Consider the following 12801-nt stretch of genomic DNA (forward strand, 5'->3'; position numbering starts at 1 on the left):
TATTAATTTTACGAACAGTGAAAATTTTATTACGAACTTCTTAAAGCATTATTGTTTAATTATTTACTACTTAAGTATCGTGATTTATTAAAGTATACAAATTATAAGTAATAAATGAAAAAAAAAATACTCCAAAAGCACTTAAAATTTTTTATTTGAATATACAATACAGCTGATGCACCTTAACAAGACCCAGAATGAGAACCAATTTCCACGATCATACAAAAAAATTCCACAGGTAGAATTTAAAAGATTGATGGAAAAAAAGTATTAAGAGCCACGAATTTCCCCAACTACGCTGAATAAACTACGCCGTGAAATAAGGTATATAAATAGTTGAGGCCCACTGACTAAAAATGCTCATCGCATGGATGTAAATTTGCTGGTACACATTGTAGGGCTCCACGTGTCTCAATCATACGGCAAGCGTTTCCACCATTTACTTTAACGTATGTATACAAAAAGCCATAGACTTTCTTGACACCAATTTTCTGTCTCCCTCACAATTTAAGGACATAGCCACAGAAAATCTTGCATCCCAATTATTCTTCTAAATTCATTTTTTTTTTCAATTACTTGCTCTCGGTTACAGTAAAAGGGAAAAAAATGAAGTCGTCTTCATCTTCTTCTCTATCTCAAGATAAATTTTATATTAATGCCCATGGTGGCATGGGAAGGCTGGGTTCTTTCTTGTTTTATTCTCTAGCTTTAACAACCGTTTTCAGTTTCTTCTTACTATTCTCTCCAAGCTCTGTAAAGATTTTGCCTAAAAGTAGTGTCCATTATGATCAAGGGAGAGGTTTGTGTTTTGATTCTTTAATCTTTATTTTCAGGGGCCGCGTCCGCATACATGCATACGTATATGATATTGAGGCGTTGATGTTAATAATGAATTATTTGTTAACTGGTTAATGGGTTTAATTTGTAGAGAAAATTGACGTTGAGGAGTGTGACTTGTTCAAGGGGCGTTGGGTTCCAGATTTTAGAGGGTCACAGTACACGAATTGGAGCTGTCCAACAATTCCGGTATCAAAGAATTGTTTCAGGCATGGGAGGAAAGACACTGACTTTCTGAATTGGAGATGGAAACCTCACAATTGTGACCTCCCAAGGTTTGATGCCAAGCAATTTCTCGCCTTTGTTCGTGGCAAAAAACTTGCTTTCATTGGCGACTCTGTTGCTCGAAACCACATGGAATCCCTTCTCTGTCTCCTATCACAGGTAACTTTTAATTCCTTTTTTATTTTTTTTCATATTTATTTTAGTCACCAGTTATATATATATATATAACACCTTTTTATGCAGTGCCAGCAAATATAATTTTAATTAATTCAAAGTTTTTTGGTTCAGTTTTCTTGTGGTGATTGATTACCTTTGATAACTTAATGTAATGCATGGAATCCAACGCATGAAGTTGTGTCGTTTTAAGTTAACAGTAAATGTAGGTTAGCCCCGGCGCATAATGTAAACTGTAAAAATAATTAATAATGAGATGAAAGTAAAAAAAAATTATGGGCAATTTATGAGGTGGTGGTTTGATTTGATATGGAGATATTGATATCCTTTGCTTGTATTGCTTGCCTTCTAAAATGCTTTCTGGAAAAGTAAACTTATAATGTGATAGTTTTAAGTATGCTTCGCATGCACCAGCTAAAGATTTGATTCTTATTAATTGCACAAACAAAAATAGGCTCCATAATGAATTTGGAATCTGTGGGTACTTCTCCATTTCCATGAAGTAATCTATTGTAATCTTTTGTGAATATGAATCAAACTACACTTTCGTGTGGTAATTATGGTGTTATATCAATAAGAAAAGCTGAAGACAGGTGTTATATATACATTATAATTACAATATTTTAGATTTTGAATGCAATGACAAGAAATTTGAGGTCCATGTGGCCTAAAAATGAAAATTTGTAAAAAATAAGATGATAGAAGTGATAAGTGTTTTTTCCAATATTAAGTTTCCATAAAATTTTGTAGCTTAGCTCATGTTTTCTTTGAGTGGGTCATTTGATAATATATTTTAATAAACACCGCCCATAAAATAAAAATGATGAAATAATAAAGTCAACTATTGAGCAATGACTCAATTTGTATCCTAAGTTTGTATGCTTATTGTCATTATTGTATAGAATTAGTGAAAAGGTAGGATAGTGTCACATAATTACTTCTTTTTTTTTTTAAATCAAGGGAAAATTTTATACATCTCTAATGTTTCTCATTTTTATTCCTTTTCTTTTTTTTTAAAAAAAATACCTTAATACACAGCTGACTTACAATTTTAATAATCAAATTTTTACAGTTAAAGGTTAAATGTGACTTTTCAATGTTGGAAATTAACCAAACTTAGTTTTTGAAAGACATTGTCCCATTGAGAGTTCAGAGTGAGAAAATAATAGTAAAATAACTGTGGAAGCCTTTTTTTTTTTAAAGAATTTATTTCGTATAATTATGCATTTTTTTTTACCAGCTGACATATTTTGTAGGAAGAAGTTCCAATTGATGCTTACAAAGATTCTGAAGACCGGCATCGGATATGGTATTTTGCTGATCATGACTTCACACTCTCAATTCTCTGGTCCAAATTCCTCGTTCTTGGTGAGGAGAGAGTGATCAATGGTTCATCATCGGGCATTTACGATTTGTACCTTGACAAGGTTGATGATAGATGGGCAAGTGACCTCCCCTACGTTGACTATGCAATCATCTCAACCGCACATTGGTTCTTTCGGCCAATTCACGTACATGATGGTGGCAAAGTCATCGGATGCGTATTCTGCAATGAACCAAATGTCCGACCAATGGATCCTCTCGATGCCATTGGATTGGCATTCCGTGCAATACTCAGATACATCAACCAATGCAAGCAATGCAATAAGAGGAAGATGCTGGCATTGTTTAGAACATTTTCACCAGCTCATTTTGAGCACGGCGCTTGGGACACTGGAGGAAGCTGCAACAGAACATCCCCCTTCAGTGAAAAAGATATAGATTATTTGGGAGATTTTAGGTGGAAATTGAGAAACGTTCAGGAAAGAGAAATTGAAAGAGCCAGAGAGGAGGCTGCAGATGGTAACAAGATGTTTGGAGTTTTGGATGTGACCATGGCTATGCTAATGAGACCGGATGGGCATCCTGGTGCTTTTTGGGATAACAAATACATGAAGGGCTACAATGACTGTGTTCATTGGTGTTTACCAGGGCCTATTGATGTGTGGAATGATTTGTTGATACAAGTTCTTACAAAAGTGGGGGCTGGTGGCTAATCAAGGATTCAGGGTTAGGATAGTTTCCGATGCCATATGTGGTACATAATATATGTTTTAGTTTTACACACATTAAATTCCATTCAACTGGCTGTTTTTCCCCCTGGAATTGATACCTATTCGTCTATACCCATATTTTATTTTTTGGGGTAAAAGCTCGTTTAATCTTTATATTTTTAAATTAGTGTTCGTATAGTTTTTATATTTTTAAAAATGGCTCAAAATATTCTTGTAATTAAACTATTGACACCTCTACTGTTTGCATTGCTTTTACAGTATTATTTTCTTATAATAATAATTTTTTATATATTAATAAAAACATACCAACTTAATCTCAAAAATAAAATAAAAATAAAAATAACATATATTAATTTTTGTGCAAGTTCATTTATGTTAAAAAAATTAATATTGTAAAAAAATGAAATTAATAATTTTTTGGACATTAATAAAAAATATCTTAACTCCTCATTAGAGTATTCCATAAAGGTTAATATAAATTCTTTTTGTTATTATTTTATTTTTCGGGATTAAATTGATAATTTAATTTTTTTTATTAATGTCTCAAAAAAATTATTATAAGAGTATAATATTATAAAAGTAAGGTAAAATGAACAAAAAGTAACAATAGAAATGTTTTAAGGTGTTTTTAAAAATACAGGAACTAAACAAATACTGACCTTAAAATATAGGGACTAAATGAGTTTCTATCCCTATTTTCGCTAGTAAATCAATAATAACACATGTCAACATCAACAGAGAACTAAAATAGTTTTGGTGCATGCTTCTTTTTACTCTGCTTAATATAATTGTCCAATTTGTCGAAATTAGCTAATAATTGTATTAAAAGGTAAAAAATGACTAACAAGATATTTCTATGAAGGGTGCGAATATAAGGCCATATTCGGCTCAAACACAATATTTAGGGCAATGCCAAAAACTCCAAGTCCAAATTAGAATAACGCCTAACATTCTAACAATAAGAAAGATTGACTACATTCCTTGTAAATTTTCCAACATTAAAAGAAGAATAAATAGATATACACTAAGATATAAAGAAGTATATGAGATATTTTACCGGACTGGTCTAGTCCACCCACCTCAGTTATTCTAGGTGAAAACCACATTTCAATTGGAAAAAGAAAAAGATTGCAGTCCCACCATAACAACACGATAATATCATTAAATCTGGACAATGAAACTTGAATCCAAGACTCAACCACATACCAATATAGGAGAACTGATTTAGGTTAGTCCCAGTAATTACTACTCTTTGGACTTATGATTGTAAGGAGACAGTATTAAAATAAAATTCTTCAATAGATGTTAAACATAATTACTACTCTTACGGGAAATTTCCAAACAAAGATTATATTGCGCCGAGGAATTAGCTTAACTACCGAAGGCCCTCCAAAGAATTGCATGGCATAGCACACTTGCTGTGGCTGTTTCATTAGCTCTAAAAAGTTTGTCTAAAATTAAAAGGAAGAGATTAGAGAGATTCTCCATTGTTTTTTATTTCTTTTGTCTATTGGTTTGCATGGTGGCCACATCCACATTCAAAATGAAGGCTCCTAACGTTCTCGATAGACTTGATCCTTTCCATGGCGGCAAAAAGGAAAGGGAGAGATGTCTCAGCACTGGGAGATTAGCTCCATTCTTGTTGCCTTGTCTATGTTTAACCACAATTCTCAGCCTCTTCCTTTACTTTCCAAACCCTTTTGAGGCCGTTTCCAAACGAGAAATTCAACAAAAGGGTGCCCCCATTGTCAAACCACCCGAAGGTAATTAATAATGGTGTTTAGGTCCGAATGTCGGGATTTTACAAAATTCAAATTTAAATAATTAGAATTTTGAATTTGTACAGCAGTGTAAAATAATTGTAGGGTATAATCTTGTGCAACTCTGATCCAAGTTCAAATTCAAATTTTATAAAATTTGGGCATTCGAACCTCAGCATGACTCAACATTTACTACGCATGAAGATTAGTAAATTGTAACGTGAGTACTAGACGGTACAATTTTGAATTATGCATGAATGATTTTGTTCTGTAGGAAATGCGATTTTGAATTGTAACTTGTACGAGGGTCGCTGGATACAATACCGCAGAGATTTTAATTATAAGAATTCAAGCTGTATTCCCGAAGCAAGAAATTGCATCTTGCATGGGAGGACGGATAGAGATTTTCTGAACTGGAGGTGGAAACCTTATGCTTGTAATCTTCCGAAGTTCGATCCCAAGATTTTTCTGGATATGGTTCGAGGAAACAAAATGGCATTTATCGGCGACTCCGTTAGCATGAATCAAGTGGAATCGCTCGTGTGTTTATTGTCTAAGGTAATAAGATGACAAACCCCTGTCCATATATATTTTCCTGAACCTCAACTTACCTGGCAACTGCAGATGTAAAATAACTCTTTATTCAAGTTATTCCATTTTAGTTCTTCAGGAGGAAGTTCCGAAATTTGTTTACAAGGATTCAGCAGAACAGAACCGGATATGGCACTTCCCTGAACATGACTTCATCCTCATGAATCTCTGGTCCAGATTCCTTGTAGCTGCAGAGCAGAGAATGATCAATGGTTCGTTATCCGCTGCTTATAATTTGCAAATTGACAAGGTTGACGAAGATTGGACCGCAAACCTTCAAACAATTGACTATGTTGTCATCTCTAATGGGCTTTGGTTCTTCCGACAGATTTACCTGTACAAAGGCGACACAGTAGTTGGATGTGTAGACTGTGAGGAACCAAATGTCACCAAAGTCAGCCCTAGCGGTGCCATTCAAATGGCCCTCCGAACAGCACTCGTCTACATCAATGGCTGTAAAGAGTGCAGGGGCATAGTGACAGTGGTAAGGACATTTTCACCGACTCATTTTGAGCATGGGAGTTGGGATACCGGCGGAATCTGCAATAGGACAAAACCTAGTGATGAAAGACAGATTATCTGGGTAGGAGAACCCTGGAACATAAGGAAAATTCAAGTAGAAGAGACTGAAAGAATGGGGAAGGAAGGCAAAGAGCAGGGTAAAAGCTTCGTAGCAATGGATGTAACAAAAGCAATGCTGATGAGGCCTGATGGGCATCCTGGAGACTACTGGGGAAACCTTCGGAACAAAGATTTTAGAGACTGTCTTCATTGGTGCTTGCCAGGTCCCATCGATACATGGAATGAATTTTTTATGGCGATTCTGGAAATTGAGACTGGTCTAGTTGCTTAAAAAGCTAATGTAATTAGAAAAGAACAGTGCATGTACAAAGTGTCATCAATAGCCTCCATAACGTACATATATCATCCTTGTCGAAAGATGGAATGATACTAAATAGTTTAAAAATATTACTTAAATGTAGAATCTTTTGATTGTCTATAATCAGTAATTTATATGTAATTGTCAAAAGAAATGCCCATTGATTTCTGAGCAATTTAAGTAACTGAGCAATTGAAGTAATAGAGCAACACCAAGGCTCATCCTTCAGATTTATGGTTACCGCTATGATCTACATTGGTCATTCGCTTTTTTAACATGGTGAGAAACATGATGCAAAGTCTAACTTTTTGAGCAAAGCTTCTAGCAAAATAATAGTAAGAACAAGCAGCCGAGAACAGCCGTTTCAGGTTGATGTCTCTTAACTTACATCATAGGAATGGGAAATGACACATCACTACGAAACAGAAACAAACAAACAACAAAAGAATAAAACAATTTTTGTTCTGGTTAAAAAGAAAAAATAAATAAAAATCTATAACAGCTACAATCTGCTTGCTGATATAGACCAAGACTACCTTTTTTTTCCCGCTCTCTCCCACAAGGCTTGCCTAACAAATGGGCAAATAAAGTTTCTTGCAACAACAAACCCATGCCTGGACATATGATAGCATCTTAGGTGACAGTCTGACAACTTTGAACTAGAATTTCATTTGAATACCATATTAATCTAGTAAAGCAGATCAATTCACAATTTACATTATCCGGCCATCAAAAAATCTAGTCTTGAGAAATCTGTGATAAGCTACCAAACAAAGATACCTTGCTGCGAGGCTACACATCCTACATCTAAATTTCAACTCAGATTTCACTAAACAGTGAAGCCAAAGCTAAGAAAGGCTCTTCAGTAAATGAAAAAACTAATATCCCTAGCAAATAATTCTAGGATGACATGTTCTAGAAACTGTAAAATATAACACAGATCTATATTTGCCAAATTAAAAAAGTGAAAGATATTTCTTCCTTCTTTTGTTTGTTACCGCTAGGCCAAGACTCACAAATTACATTCTTGAGAAAAAAAAGAAGTTAGATTAATAATAAGCATGATTCATAGCAAAGCAGCTCAAGGTGCTTCTTCGGTTGGATTATGCACAAGCATGACAGCGAAACTTAACTTCTTTCTTATAAAGCAGCAAATTGCTCATCATACTAAGTTTAATGGACCTAAATTCTTTGCTGATGACATTAATCAAATTCTCACACTATATTAAGTCAGAGCAAAACAGTGCATAAAATGCAACTTGAAGTAAACCACAATTACATATAGAGTACACATTGGAAACCTACAAAAACATATTCGATTTCTTTATGGTAAACTAGAAATTATGGATGAAATATTCTGATAACTCCTAGTTTAAAGACGAACCAAAAGATGCGCCAGCAGAGGTCATTCCATGCAATGAAGCAGTTAGTCAAATGTTGCTGGTTAAATTCTGTAGAATGGCAGTTACATGTAAGAATAAGTGGGTGTGGTTGTCACAACATCAATTTGGGTTCAAGAAAAGTAATGATCGATAGACAAATACATGTAAAACATCATGCACATGCCGAGAAGATGAAGTCAAAATGCATGAGTACAGCAATGTAGAGGTTTACCTGAATATGAGGAAGTGGGAATCTAGGAAAATTTCTGAACATCACATTTACTAAGGGTTTAAGCAATGAATAAAGAATTAATGCCTGGAAAACAAGAATAAAAGAGTGACTGTGTGCTAAACACCAACCATAAAACAGGTATCACGTAGTTCGGATGGTTTTATTGCTTTCTGGAATCAACTGACTAAGGATTGCATGAAGGAACACTAGGCATCATTTTCTACAAGAGCTCCCCAAACCAAATAAGAAAAGGATGGCCATGTCTGATTTCACTAAACGTCCAAAAATCATAGCAAATGGATTCTCCCACTAATGACTAACCATGGAAATCAGATGAGCATGTAATAATATAGCTTTCAAAATGCCTAAAAACAATATAAGATAAACATAAGTCAAATTGCAACTACTTTTGAGAACCCATAAACTGCAATTCTCCAACCAGGTGCTCTTGCTTCCATCATTCATATGAGTTGAAACCAAATAAGTAGGACATTCAACTTATATAGAACTACCAACATCAAATTAACATATTATATAAGGCCGAATGAAATAACTCATGCTTCAGCATTGTTACCAAGCGCAAAAGAGAATAACTCACGCACAGGGGAATACTCCACCAACCCAATATCCATTGCGTAGCCAGTGACAGGTAACTTCAATTCCCTCAAAACACAAAAGGCCTCAGCCATTCTTGTCTTGGGCACTTCCTGAGCAACAGGACAATAAGGAATCCAATTTTCGGGACGAAACTCGTCGCCACACTCGATCCCTTCTCTTTTGAAAGCTTCGCAAAGCTGAGACTGGAACTGAAGTAGCGGAATTGAAGGCGTGGGTGCAAGAAACAAGACATTGTTGTCGTTGCAGAAGCTGCCGATTGTTGATAAACATAAGGGGAGTGGCTCTTGCTTTGAAGCATGAATCTTGATGATTGATTCAAGCTTCGCTGGCTCTATAGTGGGGCTCGAAAAGAGCGTTATGTGAGGACGTGATTCGATTTCAATGAGTTGAGTACTGATTTGGCGGCGGGCCAACACGTTCCATGCTTTCAACACTTGGTTTTCTAAAGCTGGATCGAAATACAGCTCGATTGCATAACCTTGTGACATTTGAGGCAAATTTATGAGTACCCAAATGCCCAATTTGAGATCCAATAGTACCCAATTGAAAAAAAAAAGTGAAAATCAAAAGGTTAGACAAAGAACCAAATTGAGATAATGAGGAGGAGCTAAAGAAACGCAGAAGCTAAAATAGGGATCTGAGAATACCCAGAAATCGAAAATTGAGATCTGAGTAGTAGCGATGAAAAAATTAAGAGTGGAAATTGAAGTGATGCGCAGGTGGTTTATTAATTAATAAATAATTTATAGAAATCAAAACAAAAAGAAAATATTGAGAAGGGAAACAAATGAGGATGTGAAAATTGCGAATAGCTATACCGACGGAGAATAAAAAGGAAAATATACACGAGTCTAGATAACATTTTTTAAAAAACATTCCTTTTAAAATGTGACATTATAATTTACATTCTCAATTTTTTTAAAAAAATAATTATACATTTTAGTATTAATTAATATTGTATACATATTAAATAATTAATGATACATTAATAAATATCCCAACTAAAAATATTTAAATTTAACACCCATAACAATTTTTTTTTATTACATAATACTGGTGCTCATGCTATAATTTAGATTATTAAATTATTACTTAAATTAATTTATATCAATTCTTAAATTTTTATGAAATAAGTTACTTCAATTCTTATAAAATATTATACAAATTTTTAACATTTTCTGCTATTCAATAAATATTTACTATACTCATATTTAATGAAATAATTTACATCACATCTTATAAAATATTATCTAAATTTTTAATTTTTATTAATTTTCAAGACATGTCTATCCAGCTGATCAAAGATTGAGTGGCCTACACCCACAACATTATTACGGCATATTTAAACTTAATACTCATAAACTAGAAGATAAGGGAGAACTGAAATTTTTTTCTTAACATAAGTAGCACTAATAAAATGACAATATTAGTATACAACCATCCAAATGCAAATATAGAAATTAATTAATTAATTAACTGCCCGATTAAAATGTAGCAAAATAAATTATATTTTCATTTTTAAATAAAAATAAAATAAACAAACGTTTAGAGAGTTGCATGATAAATTGATAATTAATAAACCCCGGTTGCCAATTCAGTGCTCTGGTCGTTTTTCGTTCAAAACCCTAACCACCCTCTGCGGCTCTGCGTTATCTGCTCGAAAATGGTATCTTCTTCTCCCGCAAATTCTTAAAGATTCATTTTTTTTTCCTGAAGTAATTTTTGCCAATTTGTTTTTTGTTTTATTTTTAATTGAATTTGCAGAGCGGAGAATCCGTAAACTCGAAGGCGTACCCATTGGCAGATTCACATCTGACAATTACATTAATGGATCTTGTTCAACAAGCTGCCAACTACAAGCTCCTCAAAAAGGGCGCCAATGAAGGTTTGCTTTTCACTTATTTAATAAATATATATTTGTGTTCTTTGAACCCTAATATATATATATATATATATATATATATATTTTTTATATGAATGATTTTCATTTCAGCAACCAAGACTCTTAACAAGGGTACTTCCGAATTTATTGTGATGGCTGCTGATACTGAGCCTCTTGAGATCTTCTTCATCTTCCCCTGCTAGCTGAAGACAAGGTTTATTTTATTTTATTTTATTTATTATTTATTTATTTTTTGCAAATAATGGTTGATTACATAAATTAATTTCTTAGGTTTCTCAAATTTTAACTTTTGTTAGATGCTATTGACCCTTTTATTTTAGTTAGAATAGTTAAATGGTTACCATGTGTAATACAGGCGAGATTATAAATAATGAAATGGTTTGGCCATGTCTTCATGCTTCATAGAGCGTCTAAATGTTTGTTTGAGACTTTGAGTGCATATCAGTCTAATGTTTTTCTCTCTTTTTAAGTTGTTTTTCTTCCCTTGGTTCATTGTCCATTTGGAGGATGCCACACGTCACTTGTTGTAATTTGAGAACCATGCATGTTGGAATGCATTTGCATTATATTGGAACTATTCGGAAGCTTATTGTTTGATATCATTATCAAAACTAGTACTTCTTGTCCTCATACCCATAATATGAAAATAGGATATAGTGTGCTTATTAAGACTTTCAGCAAGCGACATATGAAAACAGGAACTCACTAGAGGATCATTGATAGCTTGTGAATTTTATTTGTGTCACTATAAACTTCAGCCCCTTTGGAATGTTTATACTTTTGAAAAATTGGAATTTTTTTTTGTTGATATTTTTACAGTTGCAATTCCAAACCCTGGTAGATGCAAGGACAAAGCGTCTTTTACCTGGTGTCGGAAGGTTTTGTTTGAGACACTTACAAATATGTTTGAACCCCTATATTATAGGCTACAAGGTGTTCATTCCATAGAATGTTAATCATGGAATCAGCATGCAAAATCAACATTGTTTAATCAAGGACAAAGCATCTTACATTCTACAGCTGGAAAATATTTTCATGGGTCCTAAAGAGGGGCATGTCTACGGAACAGCCACTGTCAGGTACATTGGTACCCATTCAATATTGAAAACCTCAAATTCTCAGTTAAACCCTCAAGTTTTTGATACTGACATGGTGAGCCCTGAGCTTTCCTAGCATAGTGTAATCCTGTAACATATGACACACATAATTTGGGGTTTGTAATGAAAACTTAAGGTTTTAACTGAGATTTTGAGTTTGCAATGGGAAGTTGGGGGAGCCATTATGACTGTCAATGGTTGTACTGTATGCTTTCTCCCTAGAGAGATTGGTATTTCTGCCTGTTCAAGTTAAAGTGTTCTCTGTGCACTGTAGCCAAATGAATGCTGTGATTCATTCCAAGAAATGCTGAATTTCAAAAATTAGGTTTCATGATTATAGCCAACCTTTACTTTTATTTATGTATGTGTTTTCTGTTTTCCTTTTCCCCTAATGGCTTAACTTGGGTTATAGAACCAAATAACCTTTTTTTATTTGAATTCGGCAGAATGTTCCCTATGTGTTTGTCCCTTCAAAACAAGCTCTTGGCCGAGCATGTGGGGTTACAAGACCTGTCGTTGCTTGCTCTGTGACATCGAATGAGGCTAGCCAACTGAAAACTCAGATTCAACAACTGAAGGTAATTTGCTTTTCAGTTGTCATCAAGCGATATTATTGAATATCATCAATTTATTAATCATTTTGATCCTGCATACTGAGTTTGCTTTCTGCCAAATGCAGGATGCCATCGAAAAGCTCTTGATATGAAATATAAGAGGATTCATATTCAGTGTGATGGGCCTCTTGGATGGAGGTTACTCCTTTAGAGGCTTTGACTGATGAAGTAGTTGTGCCCCTAGGAAATCATCTAACAGTAATCTCCATACTCTTATTTCCCATGTTTTCTTTTTTGGGAATTATATTTACCAGAGAATGATGCCATAAATTGTTTTTATATCTTGTTTAATAAATTAATTTTTACTGGTTAAAGATATAAATGTAGCTTCTTAATTGATTAAATGTGAATCAAGCCCTAATAGACTTGGTATTTTGAAATTATTTTTTTTCCCTTCTGATTCTGAAATTAAGTTGAATTATGGTTTTTCCACT

General features: G+C 34.0%; 3 protein-coding genes and 1 pseudogene across 7 annotated transcripts; 3 read left to right on the forward strand and 1 right to left on the reverse strand.

Moving 5' to 3' along the window:
• The first annotated feature begins 472 nt into the window (after positions 1–472).
• LOC102611834 (xyloglucan O-acetyltransferase 4-like) lies at positions 473–3453 on the forward strand. The gene is made up of 3 exons (XM_006470334.4): positions 473–799; positions 929–1221; positions 2493–3453. Exons 1-3 carry the CDS (start codon positions 607–609, stop codon positions 3270–3272), a joined length of 1266 nt encoding a protein of 421 aa, XP_006470397.2. The 5' UTR covers positions 473–606; the 3' UTR covers positions 3273–3453.
• Positions 3454–4833: 1380 nt separating this feature from the next.
• LOC107175900 (xyloglucan O-acetyltransferase 2) lies at positions 4834–6016 on the forward strand. Its single transcript, XM_052434848.1, has 4 exons — positions 4834–5053; positions 5325–5608; positions 5721–5853; positions 5970–6016. The coding sequence occupies exons 1-4, from the start codon at positions 4834–4836 to the stop codon at positions 6014–6016; spliced, it is 684 nt and encodes a 227-aa protein (XP_052290808.1).
• LOC102611547 (uncharacterized) lies at positions 5291–9603 on the reverse strand. Of its 5 annotated transcripts, none has more exons than XR_001507325.3 (3): positions 8738–9603; positions 5916–6181; positions 5291–5829 (listed from the first exon to the last, which is right to left on the reverse strand). XR_001507325.3 is itself a non-coding variant. In XM_015527664.3 (2 exons), the coding sequence occupies exons 1-2, from the start codon at positions 9239–9241 to the stop codon at positions 7091–7093; spliced, it is 549 nt and encodes a 182-aa protein (XP_015383150.2). In that variant the 5' UTR covers positions 9242–9603; the 3' UTR covers positions 6858–7090. The 5 variants fall into 5 exon arrangements, 3 of the variants coding, with proteins under 3 accessions (XP_015383150.2, XP_015383151.2, XP_006470396.2); XR_001507326.3 differs by having other exon boundaries at positions 5295–5829; positions 5976–6181; XM_015527664.3 differs by lacking the exons at positions 5291–5829; positions 5916–6181 and adding an exon at positions 6858–7135.
• A 510-nt stretch (positions 9604–10113) lies between these two features.
• LOC102610748 (uncharacterized) lies at positions 10114–12745 on the forward strand (annotated as a pseudogene).
• The last annotated feature ends 56 nt before the right edge of the window (positions 12746–12801 follow it).

Source organism: Citrus sinensis, chromosome 2 (assembly GCF_022201045.2).
Source record: "Citrus sinensis cultivar Valencia sweet orange chromosome 2, DVS_A1.0, whole genome shotgun sequence".
Classification (NCBI taxonomy): domain Eukaryota; kingdom Viridiplantae; phylum Streptophyta; class Magnoliopsida; order Sapindales; family Rutaceae; genus Citrus; species Citrus sinensis.